This window comes from Diceros bicornis, chromosome 18, assembly GCF_020826845.1.
Source record: "Diceros bicornis minor isolate mBicDic1 chromosome 18, mDicBic1.mat.cur, whole genome shotgun sequence".
NCBI classification, from domain to species: domain Eukaryota; kingdom Metazoa; phylum Chordata; class Mammalia; order Perissodactyla; family Rhinocerotidae; genus Diceros; species Diceros bicornis.
Window position 1 is genome coordinate 59769984 of NC_080757.1, and position 26842 is coordinate 59796825.

General features: G+C 52.8%; 2 protein-coding genes across 3 annotated transcripts in view; one reads left to right on the top strand and one right to left on the bottom strand.

Annotated features, from left to right (window-relative positions):
* SGSH (N-sulfoglucosamine sulfohydrolase) lies at positions 1–10181 on the bottom strand. The gene is made up of 11 exons (XM_058562069.1): positions 10173–10181; positions 9468–9529; positions 9031–9300; positions 8751–8830; positions 7507–7667; positions 5431–5536; positions 4999–5149; positions 4505–4661; positions 4046–4127; positions 2303–2506; positions 1–1532 (listed from the first exon to the last, which is right to left on the bottom strand). Exons 1-11 carry the CDS (start codon positions 10179–10181, stop codon positions 973–975), a joined length of 1842 nt encoding a protein of 613 aa, XP_058418052.1. The 3' UTR covers positions 1–972.
* SLC26A11 (solute carrier family 26 member 11) overlaps positions 9026–26842 on the top strand; it is a 24543-nt gene continuing 6726 nt past the window's right edge. Inside the window, exons 1-11 of one of the 2 annotated variants that reach the window (XM_058561809.1) lie at positions 9026–9079; positions 10167–10413; positions 11179–11371; positions 11767–11852; positions 13889–13968; positions 15121–15263; positions 21393–21568; positions 21999–22071; positions 24126–24176; positions 25672–25710; positions 26177–26237. In XM_058561809.1, coding sequence (XP_058417792.1) covers positions 10180–10413; positions 11179–11371; positions 11767–11852; positions 13889–13968; positions 15121–15263; positions 21393–21568; positions 21999–22071; positions 24126–24176; positions 25672–25710; positions 26177–26237 — 1136 coding nt within the window. In that variant the 5' untranslated portion in view covers positions 9026–9079; positions 10167–10179. Of the gene's footprint in view, positions 9080–10108; positions 10414–11178; positions 11372–11766; positions 11853–13888; positions 13969–15120; positions 15264–21392; positions 21569–21998; positions 22072–24125; positions 24177–25671; positions 25711–26176; positions 26238–26842 lie in introns of those variants that run through there. The other variant, XM_058561810.1, reaches the window with a different exon arrangement.

Consider the following 26842-nt stretch of genomic DNA (forward strand, 5'->3'; position numbering starts at 1 on the left):
TGAACTTCTGTATATTTTACTAAAATAGAAAGCTTTTCCAGTGCTCTGGCCTGTAGCTCTCTCCCCAGGATGGAGTTGATGGGGGAGGGAAGGACGACAGGAGCCCATCGAGGGAAAACGCCCCCTCTTTCTGGGTTTTCCCAGGCAGAGCTTCTGCTCCTGGGGTGGACGGAGGCAGGCAGATCCGGATATTCCACAAGCAGCATTTGTGCCACAGACCCAAGCCAGAGGACGGGGCATCTTCACCCGTGGACACTCAAAAAGAAGGATGAGCTTTGCCTGTATAGACCACAGGACGAAACTCATCACTCGGAGCCTGCCACAAATCAGTGGCCTAGTGGAAACCCAGCCTGGTGGTCAGGAACTCGACCGTGGGCAAAGCGCAGGAAGCCCAACAGGCCCAAGGGCTGTCCAAAGGTTTCCTCAAGACCAGAGGATGAGAAAAGCCAGATACTGTGTCCCACGTGGAGTGTGGTTTGGACCCACCCTCCAGCCCCATGGCACAGAAGCCCCGTCTCCTCTATGGGTGAATGGCGCAGGATCACCTGTGGGTTCCAAACAATGAAGAGAGTCTCAAGGCCAGGTCCCAGCCCCTTGTATCTGCAGGTCCCCAACCCGACCCAGAAAACAAGACCCCCTTGCCCAGGCCATCCTCACCTGTCACGGGCTGGAGATCCTGCCCCGCCCCAGGGTCCCCTTGGAATTCCTGTGCCAGGACATGGCTCAGACTCAAGGTCAGTGGTGTCTCCTACCATGGGTGAGGCAAGGGGCCGGGGCACACACCTTGCTCTCCAGTCCAGACAGAGGCAGGAATGATACCAGCGTCAAGGAGAGCCTTCCTGGGATGGGATACAGAGGGAAGGGCTGTGGTCTCTGCCCCCTCAAGGCTGGCCCCTCCCTCTACATCAGCTGAAAAGGCTGGGGCACAGGGACCAGGTGTGGGAAGGGAGGAGCAGGTGCCCCCAGGGGCTCTCACAACTCATTGTGGAGGGGCCGGCACTGGGGAGAGAGCTTCTCCTCCAGTACACCGTCGGGAGCACACACCCAGGGGTCGTGGGTCTCCCACTGCCACTTGGCCAGTTGGGTCTGAAGCAGTTCCAGAACCTGGGCATAGCGCGGGTCAGTGGCCAGGTTCTGGGTCTCGTGGGGGTCCTGGCTCTTGTCATAGAGCTCCCAGCGCTCCCGGTAGTAGTAGTGATGGAGGTCCTTGTACCAGCCCGTGGGCTGGCCTGCCATGGTGCGATTCAGGAGGTCCTGAAAGGTCGGCGAGACGTAGAAGTCCTGGTCGATGGGAAAGGGCATCTTAAAGTTGAGGTTGTGCACGAGGCGGAAGCTCTGGTGTTGCACAGAACGCATGGGGTAGGACATGGTGATCTCGTGGTGGCTCTGGCTGCCAAAGACGGTAGTCCAGACGGGCTCCACCTCCAGTGCCGGCAGGAGGGACCGGCCAGTGAGCTGGACGGTCTTCGAGCCAAAGATGGCATAGTGGGGGTAGGGGATGGAGAACCAATCCAAGATGGTGGGCGTGAGATCTGGAAAGGAAGTGGCATCTCAGTGCGGTTGGGCCCTCCAACGCACAAGAGCCCCCGCCACAGAACGGCTGAATCCAAGCTGCTCTGGAAAGCTGGTGGGCCGCCTAGTGCATCAAATCACCAAGAGGGAGGAGCTGCTATGGGCCCAACACCTGTCACTGCTGCGCCATTCCTCTGCGCCATGACGCCTTCAATGGTCCAAGAGGCCCAACCTAGTGATATTAGGATCCTTCTAAAATCCTCTGGACCAGTGAGGAAGCCCCCACGTAGGGGCTCATCTCTTCCTGGTCTGTGCGGGGGCCACAGCACAACCTGACTTGTGGGTGCTACTGCCCTGACCCCTCAAAGTGGGATCCCTAGGCCCGCAGCAACAGTCTCACCTGGGAACTTGTCAGAGTGCAGATTCTCAGGTCGCCCCAGATCTACTGAATTAGACACTCTGGGGGTGGGGCCTGCAACTTGAATATTAACAAGTGCTCCTGGTGATTCTGACACTCACTAGTGGGCCAGGGAAAAAAGCAACAATCTTGAAGGTGTCAAGATCCAGGCTAGAATCCTAGCTTGGTACTTACAAGCTGTGTGATCTCGGGCAACTTACTTCACCTCTCTGAGCATCATTTTTGCGCTGTAGAAGCAGGTGGCCGTCCCTACCTCTCCTGGGGGTTGGGAACTACATAGGTACTGGGTGCAAAGCAATGTCTAGACATGCTGGTCCCACTAAGTGTTCGCTTCTGCCCACCCCTCTTCCTGCACGAGACGCAGAGCCATACCTAGGAGGCTCACATAGGCCTCGCTGACCTGGCCCCAGCGCTTCGGGTGCTCTGGGGATGACACTAGCAAGGGTTCAGCACTGCCCGGCCAGTACAGGTTGGTCCTGCCGCTGGGGAAGGGGACCCCGTTGTCGGATGTGAAGATCACCAGGGTGTCATTTAGGACGCCTGCTCCACGCAGCTCCTCAAGCACGAGTCCAATCCCTGCAGGGTGGGGCGGGGGTGGCAGAGCTCAGCTGCAGACAGACGTGGAGGTGTGGGAACGTGTGTGCACTCACCCACTTCTCTGTCCGGCCGCTGGACCCTGCACTGTCATTTCCTTAAATCATTTCGGCCATCCTTCCCCCCAGCCCAGGCCTCTCCCCCAACACTCTGCCCAGTGCCCCATCCTGGAGCAGGCCTTGCACAGCCTCTGCCTGAGCCCTCCCTTCGCTGTCACCCCGAGTAGAGGGTCTTTGCAGATGTAACTGTCAAGGATCTCAACATGAGATCATCCTGAAGTACCCAGGTGGCCCCTAAATCCAATGACAAGTGTCCTTAGAAGAAGAGATGGGACTTCATCAGATTAAAGAGCTTCTACAAGGCAAATGAAACCAGGATCAAAATGAACAGGCAACCCACCAGTTGGGAAAAAATATTTGCAAACCATATATCCAACAAGGGATTCATCTCCCTAATATATAAAGAACTCACATAAGTGAACAAGAAAAAAACAAACAACCCAATCAAAAAATGGCCAGAGGAAATGAACAGACACTTCTCCAAAGAAGATATACAGATGGCCAATAGGCACATGAAAAGATGCTCAACATCACTAATCACCAGGGAAATGCAAATCAAAACCACACTAACATATCACCTTACACCCGTTAGAATGGCTATAATCACCAAGACAAAAAGCAATAAATGCTGGAGAGGCTGTGGAGAAATGGGAACCCTAATCCACTGCTGGTGGGAATGCAAACTGGTGTAGCCTCTATGGAAAACAGTATGGAGATTCCTCAAACAATTAAAAATAGAAATACCTTATGACCCAGCTATCCCACTACTGGGTATCTATCCAATGAACCTGAAATCAACAATCCAAAGAGGCTTCTGCACCCCTATGTTCATCGCAGCGTTATTCACTACAGCCAAGAAGTGGAAGCAACCCAAGTGTCCCTCGACTGATGACTGGATAAAGAAGATGTGGTGTATATATACCATGGAATACTACTCAGCCATAAAAAAAGACAAAATCGTCCCATTTGCAACAACATGGATGGACCTGGAGGATATTATGTTAAGCGAAATAAGCCAGAAAGAGAAAGACAAACAGGGCATGATGTCACTCATATGTGGAAGACAAACCAACACACAGAGAACTGTTTGGTGGTTACCAGGGGCTAGGGGGGTGGGGGGTGGTCACAGGGGGTGGAGGGACACATTTATATAGTGACTGACAAATGATAAGGTACAAAAAAATTTCACAATATTAAAAAAAATACTGAAAAAAAAAAAAAAGGAAGAGGAGAGACACAAACACAGAGGAAAAGGCCATGTGATAATAGAGGCAGAGACTGGAGTGATGCAGCCATGAACCGAGGAATGCCAGGGGCCAGCAGAAGCCGGAAGAGGCAGAGAGGACTCTCCCCTAGAGGCTCCAGAGGGAAAATTGCCCTGCCAACATTGACTTCAGACTTCTGGCCCAGGATGGGGGCCCAAGCTATGGCTTACCCAACGGCCTGGGCTCCTGGAACCCACCTTGGTCCATCCGGCCAATGGTGGTATACTGAGCAGCCAGGTCAGCTCGGGCTGCTGGGGTGTCAGGGACAAAGTAAGGTACCTGAGGGGGAGGTGGGTGGAAAATCAAGGTTAGAGCAGACAGGTTGGCGGGACGGGGTGGTCAGCCCTTGAACCGGGGTAGGAAATGGAGATGCCAGCCTTCCTCCCAGAGCCTGAAATCATCTTCCTTCCTGTAAATGGATTAGCCCAGAACCTCCATGCTCTTGGCTACGTCATTCCACATCTTTACGCTTCTCTCTGCCGGCCCCACAGATGGGGACCTGGATGCAGTGAGTCAGAGGGTTTCTTCTTACGTGCCAAAGTCACACATCTGGGGCCAGGGCTGCACGCCCAGCAGAGGGGCACGGGTTCCCAATTTACAAGGCAGAGGAAGGAGAGTGGGTGGGCGTCTTGGCAACACGGGAGGGGCCCTCCTACCAGCACATCCTGCGGGTCATAAGTCTGGGGGGTCCAGTCTGGGATACGCCCCATGCCACGCTCCCCATTGCCAAACTTCTCACAGAAGGTCCCGTACTGGGGCTGGGAGTGCCCACAGCGGTGGGGGTCATGGAAGGCGACATAGAGGAAGAAAGGCCTGCATGGGGAGGAAGCGGCTTGAGTCCTGAGGTCAAGGTCAGTCAGTCGACACATCACCCGGGGAGCCCCGTTCCTTAGGGAGGAACACCCCTCTTGGCTTTGCCTACTGCCCTAGAACTGAAATCTCCCTGTGATCCTCACCACCTCGGTATCCCCACGTCCCTTCTTCCTCTGACCAGATTAACTTGAGTATCTGGAACCTTCTCCCCCACCCCCACTCTGCCATCTAGGGACTGCAAGAATCCCAACTAAAGACTCTGGGATGTGCATCACGTGTTAACTGCCCAGAGGTCTGGCCGCATAAGGGAGGGCAGGGCGCAGGGCCCTCCTCGCACCTGTCATCCTGAGTCTGCAGGAATTTCCGGACCAGCAGCTTAATTCTGGTGATGTTCCGCCCCACCTGGAGGACAGAGCTGTTCTCCTCCGTGTACGCGAAGTCAAACGGGTACACTGCCTCTGGCCCCACATGCTTCTTCCCAATGATTCCTGGAGGTGGGGAGACAGGCCTGTCCAGAGCCCCTTCGGTTTTCCACTCCCCCTGCTCCCTTCTCCACCCCCCAAGCCCTCCGTCCTGCCGTGGCCTCTATGAGGACAGCCCAGGCCCTTGTTCTTGTGGACCCACAGCCCAGCCAGGAGGCCCAAGGCCTTGGGGACAAGTGCTCAGAGCAGGTGACATGGGGCCAAGGGTGGTCGGGACAAGGCCTCACCTCTCTGGGGCAGGGAGGGAAGCTACCGTCCTGTCCCCGAGGCAGCACGAAGCCCCTCACCTGTGCGAACACCAGCTCGGCGGAGCAGCAGCGGCAGGCTCTGTACTCCGTCGAAGGAGTTGAAGTGGTGGACACCCTGGTGCAGGCCATACATTCCATTCTGATGCTGCAGGCACGGACGCTGTGAGGCAGGGCGCCGCCCGGCAGCTGGGACCTGCCCTGCCTGCTCCTGCTCTCCCCCCACTCAGCGACCAGCCCTTCTTGGGACCCAGATTTAGGCTTCAGGTGGTCAGCACTAAGGGAGATTTTCTCCGCCTCTCCCTTCTCATCTGACAGGCCCACAGGTGCCTCCCGTGGGACATCGGCAGGAAATACAATAAACTGGGAGGACACACACCGAAATTAGGGAGGGCATTTATCTTCTTCTTTCTGCTTCTCTGTACTTTCCACCTTTTCTATTATGAGCACACATGGTAGACTGAAAATGATGGCAGGCCTCTTTTTTTAACTAGGTTTTTTATAGCGTAAAAGAAATCGTCGTACATATTACAAACTCAGAAAAACTAAACAGATGTAAGGAGAGAAGCAGCCCCTCCGTATTCCCACGGCCCACCGCCCAGAAGGGAGTGCGGTCCACAGCTGCCTGATGGACCTTTCAGGAAGTGTCTGTGCACAGGCCACAGTCTCCCTCCGCATGTAGGCCTTCTACTCCTAGCCTCCGTCTCTCAGACACGGATGCACAGAGCACACTGCTCACCAGGAGATAATGTCATGACATAACATATCAAGAGTAAATGCCTGTGTACATCCAGGTTCACAGCAGCACTAGTCACAAGAGCCAAGGGTAGAAGCAACCCAAGCTTCCATCTACAGATAAATGGATAAACACAATGTGCTCTATCTACACAATGGTGGAATACTATACAGCCTTGAAAAGGAGGGAAATCCTGACACTCGCTACAACATGGATAAACCTTAAGGACATTATGCTCAGTGAAATTAGCCAGTCACAAAAGGACAAATACTGTGGTTCCACTTATGTGAGGTACCCAAAGTAGCCAAATTCACAGAGACAGACAGTAGGATGGTGGTTGCCAGGGGCTGGGGGAGGAGAAATGAGGAGTTAGTGGTTAATGGGAACAAAGTTTTAACTTGGGATGATGAAAAAGTTCTGGAGATGGATGGTGGTGATGGTTGCACAACAATGTGAATGTACCTAATGCTACTAAACTGTACACTTAAAAATGGTTAAAATGGTAAACTTGTTTTTTTTTATGCTGAGGAAGATTCACCCTGAGCTAACATCTGTTATCAGTCTTCCTCTATCTTGTACGTGGGTCGCCGCCACCCTAGCATGGTCACTGACAAGTAGCGTAGGTGCGAGCCCAAGAACCAAACCTGGGCCACCGAAGCAGAGTGCACTGAACTTAACCACTAGGCCACCAGGCAGCCCCCTAAAGTGGTAAATTTGGGCCGGCCCTGTGGCTTAGTGGTTAAGTGAGCGCGCTCCACTGCTGGCGACCCGGGTTTGGATCCCGGGCTCGCACCGATGCGCTGCTTCTCTGGCCATGCTGAGGCCGCGTCCCACATACAGCAACTAGAAGGATGTGCAGCTATGACACACAACTATCTACTGGGGCTTTGGGGGGAAAAAATAAATAAATAAAATCTTTAAAGTGGTAAATTTTACCTTATATGTATCTTAGCACAATAAAAACAGAGTAAGTGCCTTAAACGGCAGCTCTTATTGTCATGCAAGCTCATAGGACAATATCACAATAGAAGTTAACACTGGGCGAGTGTGTACCAGGAACCTTGTTACATCCTTTACACATAAAGTATTAACTTGGCCAATACCATAACAACCCCGTGAGTGAGGAACGATCAGAACCCCATTTTACAGGGCAGGAGACTGAGGCGCACAGGGGTCAGTGATTTCCTCGTGGTCACAGAGTGGTGGAGCAGGGCTCACGAGTGGGTGCTCGGAGCCCCCAGCCGCACTCGGACCACTCAGCTGGGGGTGGGGGAGGGGAGGTGGGCGCACCCCCAGGGGAGACCAGGGAGGGGTTCCCTGCAGCAGAGGCCTCGAGGGCTCTCCCTCTCCCAGGTCCTCCTCCTGCGCCCCTGCCCCCTCACCTGGGGCAGGCCGGTGAGGAGGCTGGCGCGGCTGGGAGAGCAGCTGCTGACGGAGGTGAAGGCATTGCGGAAGATCAGGCTGCGGCGGGCCAAGGCATCCAGGTGAGGGGTGGTGATGGCGCTGTTGTTGTAGGCGCCACTCTCAAAGCCTCCATCATCCGCTGGGGAAGGCGGGAGACACAGAGCACACGGTGGGCGGAGCTCAGGAGGAGAAGGTGTGGGTGTGAGGGAGATCTGGGTGCCGCCCTGGTGGCCTGGGGGAGTGATGCCCAGGTGGGCCTGATAGCCGGGTGGGCCTGATAGCTGAGTGGGAATGCTACCAGGCACATATTAGCCCGGCTGAGCATGTTAGCAGGCAGGCATGATTGGGTGGTCCTGGACTCTGCAGACACCACACAAGGATGTGGTTCCACGTGCAGATTCTCCACCTGTGTCCCTGGGTGGTGGGTAGTTGACAGGAGCCCCTCAGTGGAGAGCTGTTTACATTAAGATTAGTTGAAGGGCCTGGCCCAAGACCACAAAGTTAATCACAATGAGTGAACCTGGCAGAGGGCCAGACCTCAAAAGAGGAAAGAATCAGGTTGCCTTGTGACAGCCAGACCCTGGTCACCGAAGCCGGAAGTCTGGAAATCTTGTGAACAGCAGGGCGCTGGAGGAACTTGGGGTTTCTTGGAAGGGATGGGGTTCCAGGAGAGGGCGGGTGGGTGGGTGGGGCTGTGCCCATGGCCAGGAAAATAAGAGCTGAGCCACAGCACTCTGGGGTCTGAAAAACCTCTGAGGAGGAGCTGAGAACCCCAAGGCACCCCAGCCACCTCTCTGGGGACTTGGGCACCAGCCCTTCTTCTGGCATCCCCTGTGGAATCTGTGGATCCCTGAGTTCTGGAAAGCCGCCCAGCCTCTGAGCTGGGGACCCGCAGGGTTAGCCCTGGCTGCTCTGGGCACGGGTGGGGGTGCAGGGTCAGAGCCGGAGCAGGAGTGGGGTGCTGAATCTGGGGTCTGAATCCCAGCAGACTCCGCGGTGAGCGAAGGTGCCCCTGCCTCCCTTTCCAAGGAGCCGACCACGAGGAGTCTGGGGACAGAAGAGCCGGCATACGGGGAAGGAATGGCAGTGGAGGCTTCAGGGCACGCTGGTGTCAGCACTGACCGCGGGTGTGGAGGGGCAAGTGGCCGCTTTTGGGGGAGACAACAGGCGGCCGTGGAGGGCGGCGCCCGGGGTGGCAGCGGGTCGAAAGGGGCGCACTCACCGAGGATCAGCAGCACGTTCCGGGGGCACACCCGGTGCGCGCGGCAGAGCCCTACCACCAGCGGCGGCGGCGGCAGCGGCAGCGGCAGCAGCAGCAGCAGCAGCAGCAGCAGCGCCCAGCAAGCAGACCCGGATAGGCGCATGGCGACAGCTCCCGGCCCGGCCCCGCCCCGCGGTCACGTGCGCGTCAGACCCCCCCCGCCTCTGTCCGCCTCGGCCCGAGGTCACGTGCAGACAAGGCCCCGCCCCTCGCTCCCCCTCCCTCTGCGGTTCCTGCAGACCCGGCTGCGGCGACACCTGGAAACGCCGAGCTGCGAAGTGCGGCGCTCGGTGAGTCCGCGGGGAGTGTCGGGCAGTGGCGGGGCGCGGGGCGCGGGGCGCGGGGCGCGGGGCCCGGGGCGGGGTGGGCGAGCTGCAGGGAGCGGCCGGGGTTGCCGGGGAGCGGCCGACGCGGGGGCGGCGCGGGGTCCGAGGTTGCCGGCACCTCCTGTGGGGACCCCCGCTCTCCATCCACCGCGTCCTTACCCACGTTCTTGTCGTCCTCGGCCTTTCTGGGGCCGGCAGGCCGCGGACCGTCAGCCGGCTTGGGGTCCCCACCTTAGACTCGAGGCTCGGGGCACGCGGCTTCGGGGGTGGGGGCCGGGTTTTGCCCAAAGTAGCCCCGCCGGGGCCGGCTCTGCGCGCACAGGGCGCCAGGACCCTAAAGGGTGTTGCGCACCTTGAATTAATGGAGGAGCCTCTGACGTTCTCCCAGAACCACCTAAAACCCTTGGGGCTCCTCTAGGGATGCGAATGCCACAGGTGGGGGTTGGCGTAATGCGCAGCCTCGGGATGGGAGACCCCCCCGGCCTCCACGCAGTCCGCAGTAGTGAGTGGAACCCGCAGTGGTGCGCACTTGGAAAGCATCGGGGCCCTCAGGGCTTCCAGTCCCGCCACACGCACCACGCCAGCCAGATGAGGGTGCTCCCGTGGACCCTGCTTCTCTCTGCACTGCTCCTCGTTAAATTCCCTGGGGAGGAAAAAGAAGCAAACAAATGTTCCTGGGAGGAGAAACCCCGAGTCTAGTTAGTGTTTAGGCTTCTCGTTGAGAAATCGTTTATCATATTCTTCCCGGCGAGTGTCGATGGAAGGAGAGAGGGCACCTAGGGTTTGGGCAAGTGGGATTCAGGGAGAGTGAAGGACAGGGGGGACCCCACCTTTGGTTGAGGCCCCCTCTGCACAGGTTGTTCAGGTTGTTGGCTTCCTCTCTCAGACGGGGGTGGGGGGTGGGGGGGTGGGGGGGTGGAGGGGGTTAACATTCTGGCTCAGACCCCTTGGAGGGGAGCTGGATTGTGTCTCTCCTGATGGCCCTGGACTCCCGCCTGTTGCTGGATTCTCTGAAGCTGGGATCCTTACTGCTGGTCTATGTTGCCCCCAGGCCCACCGCAGGCATGCCCCCTTCTGTGAAGGCGCTGGGTCAGGCCAGGCCCTCTGGTGCAGGTATAGCCCCGCAGGCCTGCTGCTGCTCCCTTGGGGCCGTGCGGAGAAGGCTGCCCATCCTGGCCTGGCTGCCGAACTACTCCATGCAGTGGCTGAAGATGGACTTCATCGCCGGCCTCTCGGTCGGGCTCACGGTCATTCCCCAGGCGCTGGCCTATGCTGAGGTGGCTGGACTCCCGCCTCAGGTGAGATGTCTGCCCCCAGTACTGGCCACATGCCCTCCCCACGGCCTGACCCCACTCTGGGCCTCAGTGCCCACCCAGAAGCAGAGTAGAAATAGATAGTATCCCCTCCAGACAAGCGAGGCACCCAGAGCTCCTGCTCCTTGGACCCAAGAAGCCTTGGTTTACAATCTGGAGCATGTGACTGCCTTTGGGCGGACATACGCCCCTGTAACTGGTCTTGTCACACACAGGCTCCGGGCTAGTTCTGGATTGCCTAATGGTTCCAGTGGCATGACTCACTACAGCCTTAAGAACACTTCCTCAGACTCGCAGACTCACATGTGAGCACACAGGCAGCACCCAAGGCCCCAGTTGGGTGCAGGTAGAAAGGAGGCCCCTAATCACAGCAGGCCCACACCGGTGGATAATAGAGAGTGAGAGGTTTTTTTTTTTTGTGAGGAAGATCAGCCCTGAGCTAACATCCGTGCTAATCCTCCTCTTTGTGCTGAGGAAGACCGTCTCTGAGCTAACATCTATTGCCAATCTTCCTCCTTTTTTTTCCCCCAAAGCCCCAGTAGATAGTTGTATGTTATAGTTGCACATCCTTCTAGTTGCTGTATGTGGGACGCAACCTCTAGAGGGTGAGAGGTTTACTCTGCCTGTGCGCACTGGTGTCCCCAACGTATACAATGGGCCCCACAGATCCGTGTGCTCAGACGTCTACACCAGGGACACTTTGGGTGTGCCAGGTGCCTCCTGGGTGCTCATTGCTCTCTCTCCCAACAGTACGGCCTCTACTCTGCCTTCATGGGGTGCTTCGTCTATTTCTTCCTGGGCACCTCCCGGGATGTGACTCTGGGCCCCACGGCTATCATGTCCCTCCTGGTCTCCTTCTACACCTTCCATGAGCCCGCCTATGCCGTGCTGCTGGCCTTCCTGTCGGGCTGCATCCAGTTAGCCATGGGGTTCTTGTGCTTGGGTAAGACTCTCAGGCCTCTCTGCCGTGGGGGCCTGCAGTTCTGCTCTTCCTGGGGTACAGAGGCACCTGCCTCCTGGGGATGCCCCTGCCTTCAGCATTTCTTTCTTTGCATTTCAAGGGCTGTCCCTGAGTGTGTGTGTGGGGGGGGGGGGGGTGCCCTCAACTGTCAGCCCCTACCCTGTTCTAGTTAGAGGCGAGGACACTTGGAGAAGTGCCCAGGGCCTCAGACCCTAGCCTCTCTTTCTTGCTCTCCAAATCAGTCCAAACAGGGTGTGTTGCCCACCAGTCCTTAGCCCCAGTTCCACCCATATCGCCTCTCTCAGCCTACATGCGCCTGTGTCCTCTGGGACTGGGCGGAGCTGGGACCAGCTTCATATTCCCTCTTGGCCGGCCAGGGTTCCTGCTGGACTTCATCTCCTGCCCCGTCATTAAAGGTTTCACCTCTGCTGCTGCCGTCACCATTGGATTCGGGCAGATCAAGGTAGGCTTGCCAGTTGGCCCCGGGGCACCTGCTGGGTAGCAGGACCAAGGCCGGGTCCTGATATATGAGGACCAGCCTACGTCTTGCTATTCCAGAGCTTGAAGCCCATGGTGCTCACTTGGGTCTCTGTGAATAAAATGACCCCTCCCGGGAGATGCTGGGTGAGGGTCAGATTCTACAACAGGTCATTTGCAGGACTGGTAATGACAGCCCCGCTCTTGGCAGAGTTTTCCCATCAATGTGCTTGGTTCACCCCACGGAGTGGTTCTGTTTCACTGCCTCTACTGCACACTTAGCCGGAAGCCGTCACAGGTCACGAGCACACTGCCAAAATTTTGACAAGCAAGTGATTCCCCCACACTCACTTAGCTAGATGATTTCATCTTTATGGTTTTTTTTTTCCCAATTTCTGTTTAATATTTTTAAAATGCCATGCTACTTTATATTTCTATTTAAAGATCTATGAGAAGTACTAGAGTCAGTGATCATTGGTTATCTGAGGCCGTCATTTATTCTCCTTTTGCTGAGTTTGAAGTTCCTGGAGGGCAGGAACTGTTTTGCTCCCAAGCATGGCCGCCCAGTGCTGTGCTTGGTATGAAGTAGGTAAGCATTCAGGTGGGTATGCAGAGTGAAACCAAGGTGAACTGTACAAATGAAGCCGTGGGGCCCTTGATGGCCAACTCAGGGCCACACCCCTGTCTCGTGACTTCTCCAAGGCCTGGTTCCCTCGGCCAGGCTCTGCTGCATGCTGGCCCAGGACATCTTCCCTGATACAGGGGAGCAAGAAGATCAAGGACAGGAGGAAATGTATGTGTGAGAATCAAGTAGCTGGCACTTCTTGCCTTCTTACCATGTGCTGAGGACTGGATTAAACACTTGCCATGTGTTTGATTCTCCCTACACCCCTGGAGGTAGGTTTATCATCATCTCCATTTGGAGAGGAGGAAAAAACTTAGAAAGGTGTGGGCGAATGCAATTTATACGTTATGTACACACAAGTCAGGGGAAGCTTGGCAAATGCTGTTTTGTGTGAAGGTCTGTCCTTTATTCTGGAACCAGTATTCTTCATTTTTAGTGTCAAGAATGTGCCTTTGTACAATCATAATGCACATAGAGGGTAGCTTTTTTATGTGTTTGTACTTGACGGCCCTGGACACTGGAAAGTCATTAAAACCTCGCCTAGGTAATGACAGCCATATGAGAGCCCCTAGGCTGGGGTGGGGGTGGGGTCCTCTTGACCTGCCCAGGACAGAAGACCCTGCGGGTCTACCCTGGTGTCCTTTTCCCTCGGGGGCTGTGTGCTCAGTGGATTTTGGGGTCATTGGAGCCTGACAGCCCTGGGAGTCTGGGCCTCCACTTAGCCCTCTATGGCTCCCCACTGGGTCTCAAGCAGATAAAGAACAAAAGCACAGAGTAGAGCCCTTTCTCTCTCCTGACCCAAGGGCCAGGATCCTGGTGAGAGGCCCCAGCATGCCAGGGGGGTCCCCCAGCCCCCTTCCCTGGAGGCCCTCAGAGCCCCTGGGGCCGTTCTGCGCAGCTCCCGGTGATTTTTCCTTCCGGCAGGGGGTGGTGCCTGGCAGGCGGGGCTCCGAGCAAGGGACGCGGCCTCCGGCCAATGGCGGCGGAGCGCAGGCTTAGGAATGACTGCTGCGGCCATGAGCCGATTGCAGCGGGGCCTGCGTGGTGGCCGGGCTGGGGCCTCAGACCTTGGACCCCTGAGCAGGGCGCGGTGGAACCGATCTCCCTGCTTTGAGATTGCTCAGGCTGATTTTCCTCAGAAATGAAAATAATTTGCAAAGGTGTCATTGATCCCAAACGTTGTGAGCTGCCTTTCCTCCAAGGATAACTTTGATCTCCTGCCCTTGGGGGCTTTGGGAATGGGTAGATGGTCTGCGGGAGAGCCTTGAGATGTGCCCCCAGGAAAGGCCCTTGGGAGTGGAGGATTCCGGATTTACCCGGCGCTGAGATGCTGCAAGGGATGGGCCTCAAGCCTCATTTCAGGGAAGCTTGTCTAATCAGAATCTCTGTTTGAACAGAATCTCCTGGGGCTGCAGCACATCCCTAGGCAGTTTTTTCTGCAAGTGTATCACACCTTCCGCAACATCGGAGAGACCAGGTACCCTACTGGCTTTGTAATTCTGCCCCCATCTAAGGAAGCTCTTCCTTCCAGACCCCCTCTTCCGGCCCCCTCCCTGTTTCCACTCCCAGGTGGCATTTATTCCATCCTCTGGGGCCTTGCTGCTCAAAGAGGGGTCCCCAGAGCAGCACCATCAGCATCACGGGGGAGCTGGTTAGAAATGCAGACTCTCAGGCCAGCCCAGACCTGCTGAATCAGAGTCAGGTTTAACAGGAGCCGCAGATGGTTGGTGTGCATGTTGAAGCTTGAGAAGCTCTGCTCCCAGCAAGCTGAGAGCCAGTCAGCGTGACTCTGTGCAGAGCTCTCTTGGGTGGTAGGAGTGGGAGACACCACAAAGAGGACGAGCAGGCAGTCTCTCTCCCAGAAGGTTCGTAGCTCAGTGAGGAGGAGCAGATGCAAACAGAATGTGTGTCCCCAAGGACCAGAGGGCAGGTGGAGGGAGAGGGAGAGCTAGGCGGCTGGTCGTGGGGTTCCTGCAGCAAGCACTTCCCTCAGGTGAGGAAATCCCTCCCAGAGGGCAGGCAGGTTAAAGGGACAAACAGGAGATCCTCCTAGATGAGCGCAGCCAGAAGCCAGGACACCTCTTTGGCTGGAGGAGCAAGAGGAAGAAATGATCTGGGGGAAGTTATGGGGTGGCTGCCTAGCACGAGCAGTGCTGAGGCCTGGGGGTAGTCGGGGAGACCTGTGACTGCCCTCTTCTCACTGGAAGCGGGGGACTCCGTGGCCCTGGAGATGCAGCAGTCGGGGGGGGGGGGGGGGGTCAGCCTCCTGGGGGGGGCAGCAGAAATTGGACCAGGCGGACCGGTTAGAGAGCATCATAGACTGTCAGAAATGAAAGGATTGTTGAGTCCAAAATCTCTGGAATAGACAAGGGACCTGTAGCCCAGAGAACTACATGACTGAAGACGAGAGCTGGTAGCCCTGCTGCTGTTGTGATCTGGGCCTCGGCTCCCTGTCCTGTGTTCTTACTGAGTTTTGAGTAAAGTTTTGAAATAGAACAGGGATTCAGTTGCTTAGGAAAAAAACAAAAAGAGCAGTCAAAAGAGAAAGCTTTCCAGCAGAAGTGGCAACCAAAGGCCGGAAGGCAGGTGCATTGGCTGGGTCGGGCAGTGACCAGGTGTCTGTCTGCAGGGTGGGTGATGCAGTGCTGGGGCTGGTCTGCATGGTGCTGCTGCTGGTGCTGAAGCTGATGCGGGACCACGTGCCTCCTGTCCATCCTGAGATGCCCCCCGGCGTGCGGCTCAGCCACGGTCTGGTTTGGACTGCTACCACAGGTGAGGGGCCTTCTCCCTGAGGAACCGCTTCCGCGGCTGTCCTGTACAACCTGGGCTGCAAGTTGTGGTCACCATGGGAGCACCGAGTCTTTCCCGTAGAGATTCTCGTGTCACTGGTCTGGGCGTGACTTGTGCACTGGGTTATTTAAAACTCACTGGGTAGTTTTTTTTGTGTGTGTGAGGAAGATCAGCCCTGAGCTAACATCTATTGCCAATCTTCCTCTTTTTTTTTCCCTTTTTCTCCCCAAAGCCCCAGTAGATAGTTGTATGTCATAGTTGCACATCCTTCTAGTTGCTGTATGTGGGGCGCCACCTCAACATGGCCGGACAAGCAGTGCGTCACTGCGCGCCCGGGATCCGAACCCAGGCCACCAGTAGCGGAGTGCGCGCACTTAACTGCTAAGCCACGGGGCTGGCCCCACTGGGTAGTTCTGATATGCAGCCAGTGCTGAGAACACTGTTTTTTTCAGCAGGAGTTCTCAATCAGGGGCGATTTTGCCTCCCTGGGGACATGTGGCAATGTCTGGAGACATTTTTGGTTGAAGCTATAGGACAAGGCTATTACTGGCGTCTAGTGGGTAGAGAGAGGGGTGCGTCTAAACATCCTACAGTGCACAGCTTCCCGTGGCAAAGAATGATCTGGCCCAAAACGTCAGTAGTGCTGTGGTCGAGAAACCCTGGTGTGCAGTGAGGTCCTTGGGAGAAAAAACAGATTTCACTGAGACCAACGGGTTCTGTGTTAACTCTGCACCTGCTGGGATAAACATTTTGCGTCAGGCGAGAGATCAACAGGTTGAGTCACAGTTAACGAAAGGATCTGTAAAGACAGGCCGCAAGATTGGGGGGGTTAGTAAGGCCATCAGCTCGTTGAAGGGCAGTCTCTGGGGGGTAGAAACCCCTCCTCAGCGGTCCTGGTGGCTCAGCTGCCAGTCGGTGACACCCAGAGAGGAAGGCAGGTACAGGACAGCAAGGAAGCGTTGGTATCAACTGAACCTTCCCGGAGCAGAGGGGAAATGGAAATCACACCCAGCTTGGCCCTGGTCTTCCATGGCCATGAGATCTAGCCAGCTGTAGGACAGAGGGGGTGGCTAGATTTAGCTCTTGAGTCACTTCCAGCTGTTCAAGCTGGTCCCATTCCCTAGAGTTGCTCGCCAGGCCCCGTTCTGCAGACTGCAGGCTGTGGACCAGTGCTGAGAGCTGGGTGGAGTGTAAGAGCACTGGGCTTAGAGTGAAAGACCTGGCTTCAAGTCCCAGCTCCACCGCTTACCCAGCCTCTCATCTTGCACCAGTCACTTGCCCAAGTGTCTGAGCTGTAGTTCCATCATCTGTAAAATAGTGAAATAGGTCAATGCTCTGTTCTCTAAAACCTTGACACTGAAAGTGTGGCCATGGACCAGCATCCTGGGCATGCCCTGGGAGCTCGTTGGAAATGCAGACTCTCAGGCCCCACCCAGACCTCTCACTCAGAATCTGCATGTGAACATGTTCACCGGGTGATTCGTAGGCACGCTAAAGTCTGAGAAATGCTGCTCTGAAACCCCGTGGGTTTCTCAGGTGCTGCCGTCTCCTTTCTCTCCAGAACCTGTAGCATTGCCTGAGGAAGCTAGTTACTGAGGTCTCAACTTTTTTTTAAAAAAGTCGTCTTTTAAGCTTATATTTTAGCTGAGTGAGGACAGGTTAATCTATAGCAGTACTTTGTAGGAAATTTGTTTAGCAATTTGTACCTCCTGAGCTCCAGCACACCCTCGTGAGGCAGGTAGAACAGTTGCCTCCTCTTCCCCTTTTGCAGGTGGAAAAGGAGAGCCTTGCAGAAGTTGAGTGAGTTGTAATCTGACATACAGTGATTTATGGCTTGTAAGGCACTTCACAGCCGTTACTGCTTTTGATTCTCATGACAGCCTTGAGGATGGGATATTATTTTCCCCGTTTTACCAGTGAGGAAAATGAGGCTCTGGAAGGTAAAAGAAACAAGGCAGATGTCTCAAGGTCATACCGCTAGGACGAGGCAGAACTTTATTGTTTCCTTTCTTCTGCTTATTTTGGGTTTACTTTACCTGTCTTTTTCAGATTCTTAAGGCGGAAGCTGAGGTCTTTGGTTTTGAGACCTTTCTTCTTTTCTAGTATAGATGTTCAATGCTATATGTTTTCCTCTCAGCACTGCGTTAGCTGCATCCCACAATTTTAATAGGTTGTGTTTTCATTTTCATTTAATTGTAGATGCTTTCTAATTTCCATTTTGACTGCTCCTTTGACTCATGGATTATTTAGAAATGGTTTATTTGATTTCTCCTTTGAACCAAGGGCCATCTAAGAGTTAGTTTCCAAATATTTGGAGATTTGCCAGTTAATATTTTGCTATTGATTTCTAATTTATTCCATTGTGGTCAGAGAACATACTTTGTATGTATATACACATATAGAATTATCATTTTCTTGACATGCCTCTCTTTATCCGTGGGAGGATTCTTTGCTCTGAAATCTGTTTTGTCTGATCTGGAGGTACTCCAGCTTTATTTTGATTAGTATTAGCATAGATTCTGCTGTCCTTTCACTTTCAATGTATTTAACTTAGTTGTGTCTTTATGTTTAAAGTATGTTTTTTGTGGGAAGTACATAGATGAGTTTTGTTTTTTAATCCAATCTGACAATCCCTGCCTTTTAATTGGGGGTAATACTATTTACAATTAATGTGATTATTGATGTTTGCCTTTAGATCGGCCGTATTTCTGTTTGTTTCCTATTTGTCTCCTTTGTTCTCTTTTTTCTCTCTTTCAGCCGTCTGTTGGATTTAGTGTTTTTTATGATTCCTATTTATTTCCTTTATTGGCTTATTGGCTGTAACTGCTGTCTGTGTTTTTTGTTTTTCAGTGGTTGCTTTAGGGTTTATCATACACATCTTTATCTTAGCACAGTACACATTCAACTTCGTGTTGATATAGAGCTTGTGACAGGATTAGGATACTTCCATTTCTGTCCTTCCAGCCTTTGTGCTATTGTTGTTGTGTATTTTTCTTTAACATCTATTATAAACTCCACAGTAATCATTATCTCCACTTTAAATGCGTAGTTACCTTTAAAGAGATATAGGGCTGGCCCCGTGGCTTAGTGGTTAAGTGCACGCACTCTGCTGCTGGCGGCCCGGGTTCGGATCCCGGGTGCACACCGACGCACCGCTTCTCCAGCCATGCTGAGGCCGCGTCCCACATACAGCAACTAGAAGGATGTGCAGCTATGACATACAACTATCTACTGGGGCTTTGGGGGAAAAAAATAAATAAATAAAATTATAAAAAATAAATAAAGAGATATAAATAATAAGAACAGTCATTTAGACTTATCCACATTGTCACTCTTCCTGGTGGTCTTCATTCTTTTGTGTAGACCCAGATTTCCATCTCGATCATTTTCCTTCTGCCTGAAGGACCGCCTGTATTTTTCCTTGTACTGCAGGCCTACTGGTGATGAATTCTTTCAGTTTTTGTATGTCTGAAGAAGTCTTTATTATGTTTCCATTTTTGGAAGTGAGTTTTGCTGAATATAGAATTCTAGACAGTTTTTTCCCCTTCAGTACAGTCATGCGTCGCTTAACAAAGGGGACACATTCTGAGAAATGCATCATTAGACGATTTTGTCGTTGTGTGAACATCATAGAGTATACTTACACAAACCTAGATGGTATAGCCTACTACACACCTAGGCTGTATGGTACTAATCTCATGGGACCACCATCATATATGTAGTCTCTCATTGACCAAAACGTGGTTATGCGGTGCACGACTGTGCCTTAAAGGTGCCGTTCTACTGTCTTCTGGCCTGCTTTGCTTACGACATGAAGTATGCTGTTATTGTTATCTTTGTTCCTCTGTATGTGACCCTTTTTTCTAGCTGCTTTTAAGGTATTCTCTTTATCACTGGTTTTAGGCAATTTGATTGTGATGTGCCTTGGTATAGTTTTTTCACGTTGCTTGTGCTTGGGATTCATTGAGCTTCTTGGATATGTGGGTTTACTGTTTTCATCAAATTTGGAGAAAAATATCCAGCCATTATTTCTTCGAATCCTTGTACTGTCCCCCCCATGCCACTCCTCAGACTTTCTTTGCAGACTCTGATACATATATATAAGGCTACTTGAAATTGTCCCACACTGTTGATGCTCTGTATAATTTTTCAATCTTGCTTTTCCTCTATGTGTTTCATTTTGGATGGTTTCTATTGCCACATCTTTGAGTTCACTTGTCTTTTTTCCTGCAATATCCAGTCTCCTGTTAATCCCATCCAGTGTTTTTTCACCTCAGACATTGTGGTTTTCATGTCTAGAAGTCCAATTTGGGATATATATATCTTCCACATCTGTATTTAACATGCTTAATCTTCCCACCAGCTTTTGAACATGTGGAATCAGGTACACTTACTCTTTTTAGTGTCCTGACTGCTAGTTATCATCTTTTAACTGTGTCACTTGTGGGTCGGTTTTGATTGATTGATTTTTCTGCTCATTATGGGTCATATTTTCCTGCTTCTTTGCATGTCTGGTGATTTTTAATTGAATTTTGTGATTTTCATTTGACTTTGAGAATTTGGCCTTGTTGGGCACTGGGTATTTTTGTATTCTATGAATCTTCTTGAGCTTTGTTCTGAGATGCAGTTAAGTTGCTTGGAATAGTTTGATCCATTCAGGTCTTCTTTTTAAGCTTGGTAGGCTAGGACAGAGAAGTCTTCATTCCAGGGCAGGCATCGGCGAACTGTGGCAAACCGTGGCTGATGGGCCAAATCTGGAGTTGTGTTCCAATTCTATAGTGAAACACAGCTGCCCCCATTCGTTTTCACATTGCCCATGGCTGCTTTTGTGCTGCAACAGCAGAGTTGAGTAGTTTTAACAGGCTGTATGGCCCGCACAGCCAAAAATATTTACTATCTAGGCTTTTACAGAAATAGTTTTCCAATCTCAGGTCCAGGGCTAATTTCTCCACTGCTGAGGTAAAATCCAACTAAGTATCTGATGCCCCGTGAATTATGATGTTTCACTCTGGCTAGTGGGAACACACTGTTCCTGGCCCCTGTGAGCCTCAGGGGTTGTCCCTTCTAACCCTCTTGGGTCTCTCTTTCCCCGGTTTGGGTTGGTAGTTTCCTCACAGGTGTGTGTTGATAGTTCTCTGTAGCACACCTGAGGGGGACCCTCTGCAGGGTCTCTCAGTGGGCCCTCTCCTCTCCTGTGAGCTTTCCTGTCAACCCTAGCCGCCATGACATCCCTGGACTCCCAGCATTGCCTCCTCAATCAGGGAGAGCCCCAGGCTCTGCCGGGAGCCCCCTCCACACACCACACCCTGGAGACACTCCAGGCCATCAGCCAGGGCAGTCACAGGCTCACCTACCTTGTGTCCCATTTCTCAAGGGGTCATCGTCCTTCATGCCTGATGTCCAGCATCTTGAAAACCGTTGTTCTATACATGTTGTTCAGTTTTTAGTTGTTTCAGCCTGCAGGGTAAGCCTGCTCTCTTAGTCCATCTTGCTTTTTTTTTTTTTTTCTTGTGAGGAAGCCCTGAGCTAACATCCGTGCTAATCCTCCTCTTTTTGCTGAGGAAGACCGGCTCTGAGCTAACATCTATTGCCAATCCTCCTCCTTTTTTTTCCCCCCAAAGCCTCAGTAGATAGTTGTATGTCATAGTTGCACATCCTTCTAGTTGCTATATGTGGGACGCGGCCTCAGCATGGCTGGAGAAGCGGTGCGTCGGTGAGCGCCCGGGGTCCGATCCCCGGCCGCCAGTAGCGGAGCACGCAAGCTTAACCGCTAAGCCACGGGGCCAGCCCTACTCCATCTTGCTTTGAAGAGGAATCCTCCCTGGACATCTGATCTTAAAGTGTCTTTCCAGCTGTGCCATTCGCTGTGCAGTCACCAGTAGATGGTGATGACCAGTAGATAATGTGCATACTGGCCCTGTGTGTTGCTGCCCTAACCCTATGTGTTTTCCATGGTGTTGTGTGCTCGTGCCTGCCACACGGTTGCTTGTATCTGTGCTGTTTCCCAGGCTGACCTGGAAGGGGTTGTGGCTGGGGTGGGTGTTCCACTTCCTGAGTGTATTTACCCCAGTGACCCAGGTGTCCCTGACGGTTTCTCCCCGTCTGTCCTAGCTCGCAATGCCCTGGTGGTCTCCTTTGCTGCCCTGGTTGCGTACTCCTTCGAGGTGACCGGATACCAGCCTTTTGTTCTAACTGGGGAGATAGCCAAGGGGCTCCCTCCAGTCCGGACCCCTCCCTTCTCAGTGACCACCGCCAACGGGACAGTCTCCTTCACCGAGATGGTACAGGTGGGTAGAGATGGGGAGCCAGGCTGGTTCTGTCCCCTTAATGCATCTGCTTAGTGACAGGGAGCTCTGGGCTCAGCTAGGACTGCTAAATCCTCAGGAAGGGGCGTCTCTGGGTGCAAGGACAGATATGAAAGAATTCCAGATTGGGCACAACCTAAAGGAACACCATGTTTATTTTTCTGCCTTGAGCCAAGGGATATTCCTCCCATTGTGGATACTGGCAGAACAGTAATTTGCTGTGCTCTGCTCTGCGTCTTGCTCCTTGGCTGATAAGGAGACGCTTCCTTGCCTGTGTGAGCTCACAGCCCTGCAGCACGTTTGCTTCTGTTGGATGTGCAAGAGCCATGCCCGCCCTGGGAGGTCACTGCCTGGGCAGACCTGTCCTCACCTTCCCCAGAGGGTCACTCACTGTCCCTCTCTCCTCTCTCAGGACATGGGGGCAGGGCTGGCTGTGGTGCCCCTGATGGGTCTCCTGGAGAGCATTGCTGTGGCCAAGTCCTTTGGTAAGACGCCTGCCCTGCCCCTGCCCCACTGCTACCCCTGCTCCTGCACCTCATCCTCGGTGCCTCATCCTCACCCCTCATCCCTGCACCTCATCCCTGTACCCACGCCCGCCCCCATTTCCGCACCTCCTTCCCTCCCACCTTGGCCCTCCTACCTTCTTGCTTGCTTTTGTCTGCTCTATGTTTAGAAATATGAATATTTATTCAAGTAATACATGCTTATGTTTTTTAAAAAATCTATAGCAGTATTGGATTTACAATGAAAAACACCTTCCAGTGGTGGCTAGAAATGTTTGACGGCCCGCTCTCTGTGAAAGTAAAAGACCCTGCATTTAGCCTTTGCCAATTGCACTTTCTGGGGTGTAAATCCCCACCCCTCCCCCCCTGCCGATGTTGAGCTGCACATGGAGTTTGAATGTCCACAGCTTGGGATGAGATGTGCAGTAGCCACCATCTGCCATACAGACACGGTTAAATAACCTCATCAGTCATAGTAGGATGTAGTAAAATAATTAGGAATGACAAGTTTTACGTATTATCTTTGTTTTTAATGTAATTTGTTTAATTGAGAGTTTTCATTTAATTGGTGATGATGGCTGTGTTTAATAACTGGCTCACAAAATTCCTAAAAGTTTAACAATGTGCTCTTTCCAGCTGGCTGAGCACACCTGGCCTGTCCTCTCCTTGCCCCCAGGGAGGCCGGGAAACATGAATCTATTTAAGTATCTATGTGTCGTTCAGTACTCTGATCCCCTCCACGTGAGCTGAGGCTGCTCAGTCCTTGCTGGTCCCCTTGCCTTAGGTCTGCTGGACTTCCAGCTTTGCATTGTCCACGTGGAGGACATTTTCATTCTGTTCTATAATATAGTTAAGTCCTCCCTGCGTTTGGGTATAGGTTGATTCTAAAGGTTAAAACCCAATAAATGGTACGTATATTGTTATGACTACGTAAATCGTGTTTACTGCCCAGCCCAGGTGGTGCCAGGGTTAAATTTCCTTCTCCAGAGTTCCAGCATCTCGACCCTTAAACCGTTCCAAGGAGACGCCTGACTAACTTCCATTCTGAAGGGTTTTCCTTCACAAACACCGGCAGGTGCTCTAGATCATGCTGCATTTCAGTTTGCAGCATGTTCAGCTCACATCTTTCTTGTTCAGTTTTTGTTTTTCTGATAATCTTTCTTTTTTTTTTGCGATGTCTTGGAATCTGCATCTTACAGCTTTTACTCATCTTGTCTATTCTTAGAAAACTTCCCATTTTCTTTTGTACTCAGCTGACCTCCTGTTCTGGTTTGTAAAAGCTTGTCATTCTTCTAAATCAGGGCTGCCGCCCGTGACCTAAGAATGGCTTTTACATGTTTAAATGTTTGAAAAAAATCTAAAGAAGATTAGTATTTTGGAACACATGAAAAATATGTGAAATTCACATTTCAGTGTTCACAAATAAGGTGTTATTGGAACACAGCCTTGCTGACTTGCTGACGTGTTCTCGAGCTGCTTCAGGCTACAGTGGCGACTTGAGTGTTGCAACAGAGAGCGTGGCCCTCACAGCTTCAAATACTTATAGTCTGGCCCTTTACAGAAGACATTTGCCAACCCCTGTCTTAGATTCAAGCCCCCCCGATTCCCCCTAAATCTTTGCCCGCTCACCTCTCTGGGACCGCCTCGTCTGTGACCTAGTGTTCCCAATTTGTAATCAGAGAGGTTTTTAGTTTAAAACCTTTTGCCTTTATTATAAAAGCAAGACATGTTTGTTGTAGAAAACATTGGAAGTGCAGGAATGTATGAAGAAGAAACAAGTCACTTGTGACCTCCTTCACTCCCCCGGTTAACTACGGTTAACATTCTGCTGTCTGTCTTTCTACTTTATGGGATACACACAGACACATACACGTATACATATGCGTATGTACTGTATATGTGTTTATGCATTTATATTTACAAAACTTAGACAATGCTGTGGATAGAAATTTGTAACCTATTTTTTCATTTCCTGAACATTTTCCTAGTAATATCATACATCTAGTGACAGAGTTTTTGTTGTCCATTCTCTTTAGCTTCTCAAAATAATTACCGCATTGACGCCAACCAGGAGCTGCTGGCCATCGGTAAGACTCCAGCGGCGGCTCTCAGGTCTGGGTGCGCCTCTCTGCATCTGGCTCCAGCTGTGCTGATAGGTCGAGCTGAGGTGCGAGGAGTGGGGGTTGTTGAGTAGGGCCCTTTTGAAATATTAGCATAGGGTCATTCTCAATCTCCAGATGGTTCAGTTTAATCACTAGGAGTAGGAAGTCGGCATCTGGTGTCCAGTCTGAAGCTTATTGAGTGCCTGCTGTGTACCAGAGGTCTGTAGCCTTGTTCTATGCCAAGGAATGCCTGGAATGTTCCACCTCCGGTGGGAGGAGGGGCTTCCGGGGGGTGGGGTCAGATTGCTGAAGAATGTGGCCAGATAGAACCTCAGGTGAGCCTGCTGGTTGTGGGGATCCTGACTGCCTCTGTCCCGCCCTGTGGCCTCCCTCCAGGCCAGGCAGGTGGATGAGTGAAGACCAGGTAGGCCCCAGGCTGCCTGGCTGGGGATGGGGTCTGTGCCAGGTGTCACACGTAGTTTTCTTTTGTTTTGTCTTCATGAGTCTGGCCTCTGATGTTTCATTTTGAGACCACGGCGTGAATCTTAAATTTGCTGATCATTACTGTTTTTAATTTTGTGGATGCCAGGCATTTCTGCTTTTCCTCCCTACCCTCATGAGGTGGGCAAAGGTCTAACTGGGCAGCACCACTGGATTCCTTCCTGGAGGAGTCCACCAGGAACTTCTCCCTGGGCTATTTCATGGCAGCATTTTGGACCCGAACCACTGGTTTCTTGACAGCAAAGGGCGTGAAGCCCCAGGGTGGGTCACACCTGGGACATTGGGGGTGCCTCACTCTAATTTCATGGTAGATAGTGGAGTTGGGGTTGACCAGGAATCACTCGCCCCCAGATAGAGAAAGTCTGCAGACTTCCCCATACACCCACCAGTAAATGTTGCAAATGTGAGTTCTCAGAGCATCTCCTTCCCGTTTCTACAAATAGCACAAAACTCCTCTCCTGATGATACAGTGAGTTCCAGAGCATAACCCAGACAGAAGAGACAAAGGATGGTCACAAAGCTGAGGTTACTAAGGCGGACACAGTGACCACAAAGGCTGCTGACCCCGTAGTGTGAGAGAGGCCAGGCAGCCTTCAGCAGGTGCATGGCAAGAGGCTGATGTGGATCCCACAGAATGCCACTGCAAGGAGGGATCCCCGCCATCAGCAGATTTGGATGGAGTCGGGTCTCTGACTCAGTTCTTGTGGAGCCCACGTAAGGAGTCATGGTGACTACCTGTGGTCAGTGTCTGGCCTTTGCTGCACCTGCCAGTGTCTGGCCCCATTCCCAGGCCATGAGCTGGGCCATGGTTCTGAGCAGGCCCCACCTCAAGCTGTATTGAGAGCAGGTCTGCAATCTGTGGCCCCATTGTGGGTTTTATGGAGTGGGGGAGACCATGGTCTTTATGGAGGCCCATGGGTGACACGGATGCTGGTGGGGCCAGTTGGGATAAACATGGGCTAATTATCTTGGTTCTTAGGTCCCAACCAGGCTCCAGGCAGGGTTCCATCCAGTAGAGGTGAGTCAGTGTCACATGGGGAAGACAGCTGACTAACCATGACCTTCTGCCCCTCCACTCAGTGAACTAGGTGGACCGCAGCCGACTTCCGCTCGCTTTGGGTCTGGCTTGAGCACTTGCCTTACTCGGCCATCCGCCCCCCCTACAGAGGTGGGGTTCCTCTTTCTGCTCTACGTGGGCAAAGGAATGTTTAATGTGCATGGGCAAAGCTCGGGTCAGAGTTATTTTAAAGCTAGAATCAACCTCAGCAAATCTGGCAAAGATCATGGTTTGTTTCATCCTTCCCTGAGAGAGAGAGAAAGAGAGAGAGAATGCATCAGACATAGGACACTCCCCTCCCGTGTCCTTCTGTTTCCTTTCTGGTTTTTTCTCCCTTTCCCGCACCTCCCATCTATTTTTTCCCTCTATTTTATGCTGTTCCCCCCCCCCACCCTGGATAAACCTTTTCCTTCCATTTTCTCCCTAGGCCTCACCAACATGCTGGGCTCTTTGGTCTCTTCCTACCCGGTCACAGGCAGCTTTGGACGGTGAGTGACCACGTCCTTCTCTGTGCCTCCAGGGAGGTCCCGGCCCGGATCAGAGGGTCCTAGTCCAACTCAAAGAACCAGCTTGCCCTTGCCAGCCCTGCCCACGTCCCGATGCCGTTTCAGTCTTCTCCTGGGCAGAAGTCTGCTCCCCCGAGCCGGGCATCCCTCGGTCTGCCGCAGTGGTGTCTGTGGGAAGGCAGGAGTGGGGCCACTCTGTTCTCCTCAAGATCTCATCTGGCTTTATCTATGCTGATAGGTAGTGCTGCAGTTTAATACTGACAGGTTGCCAGTGCATCAGAGTGCTCCCAGCATCTTGGTGCTGGAGTTAATTCCCGAGAGAAAGTGGGGGCGGGAAGGACGGCAGCTCTGCCTGGGAAGTGGGGCGTGGGGGCGAGCGCAGACTCCACGGGTGGTGTTGCTGGAAGGCAGGAGGACAGGATGGGAGAGTGACCTGTGGTGAAAGGAGAAAGGAGACGTTGGTTGGCAGGCCTGGCCAGCAGGCCAAGTCCCCAGAACTGCTGACCCAAGCCTGCCTGAGTACTGGATCTTCCCAGCACCCCCAAACACCATGTCCCGGGGGCACAGAGCACACTGCCCAACCTCCC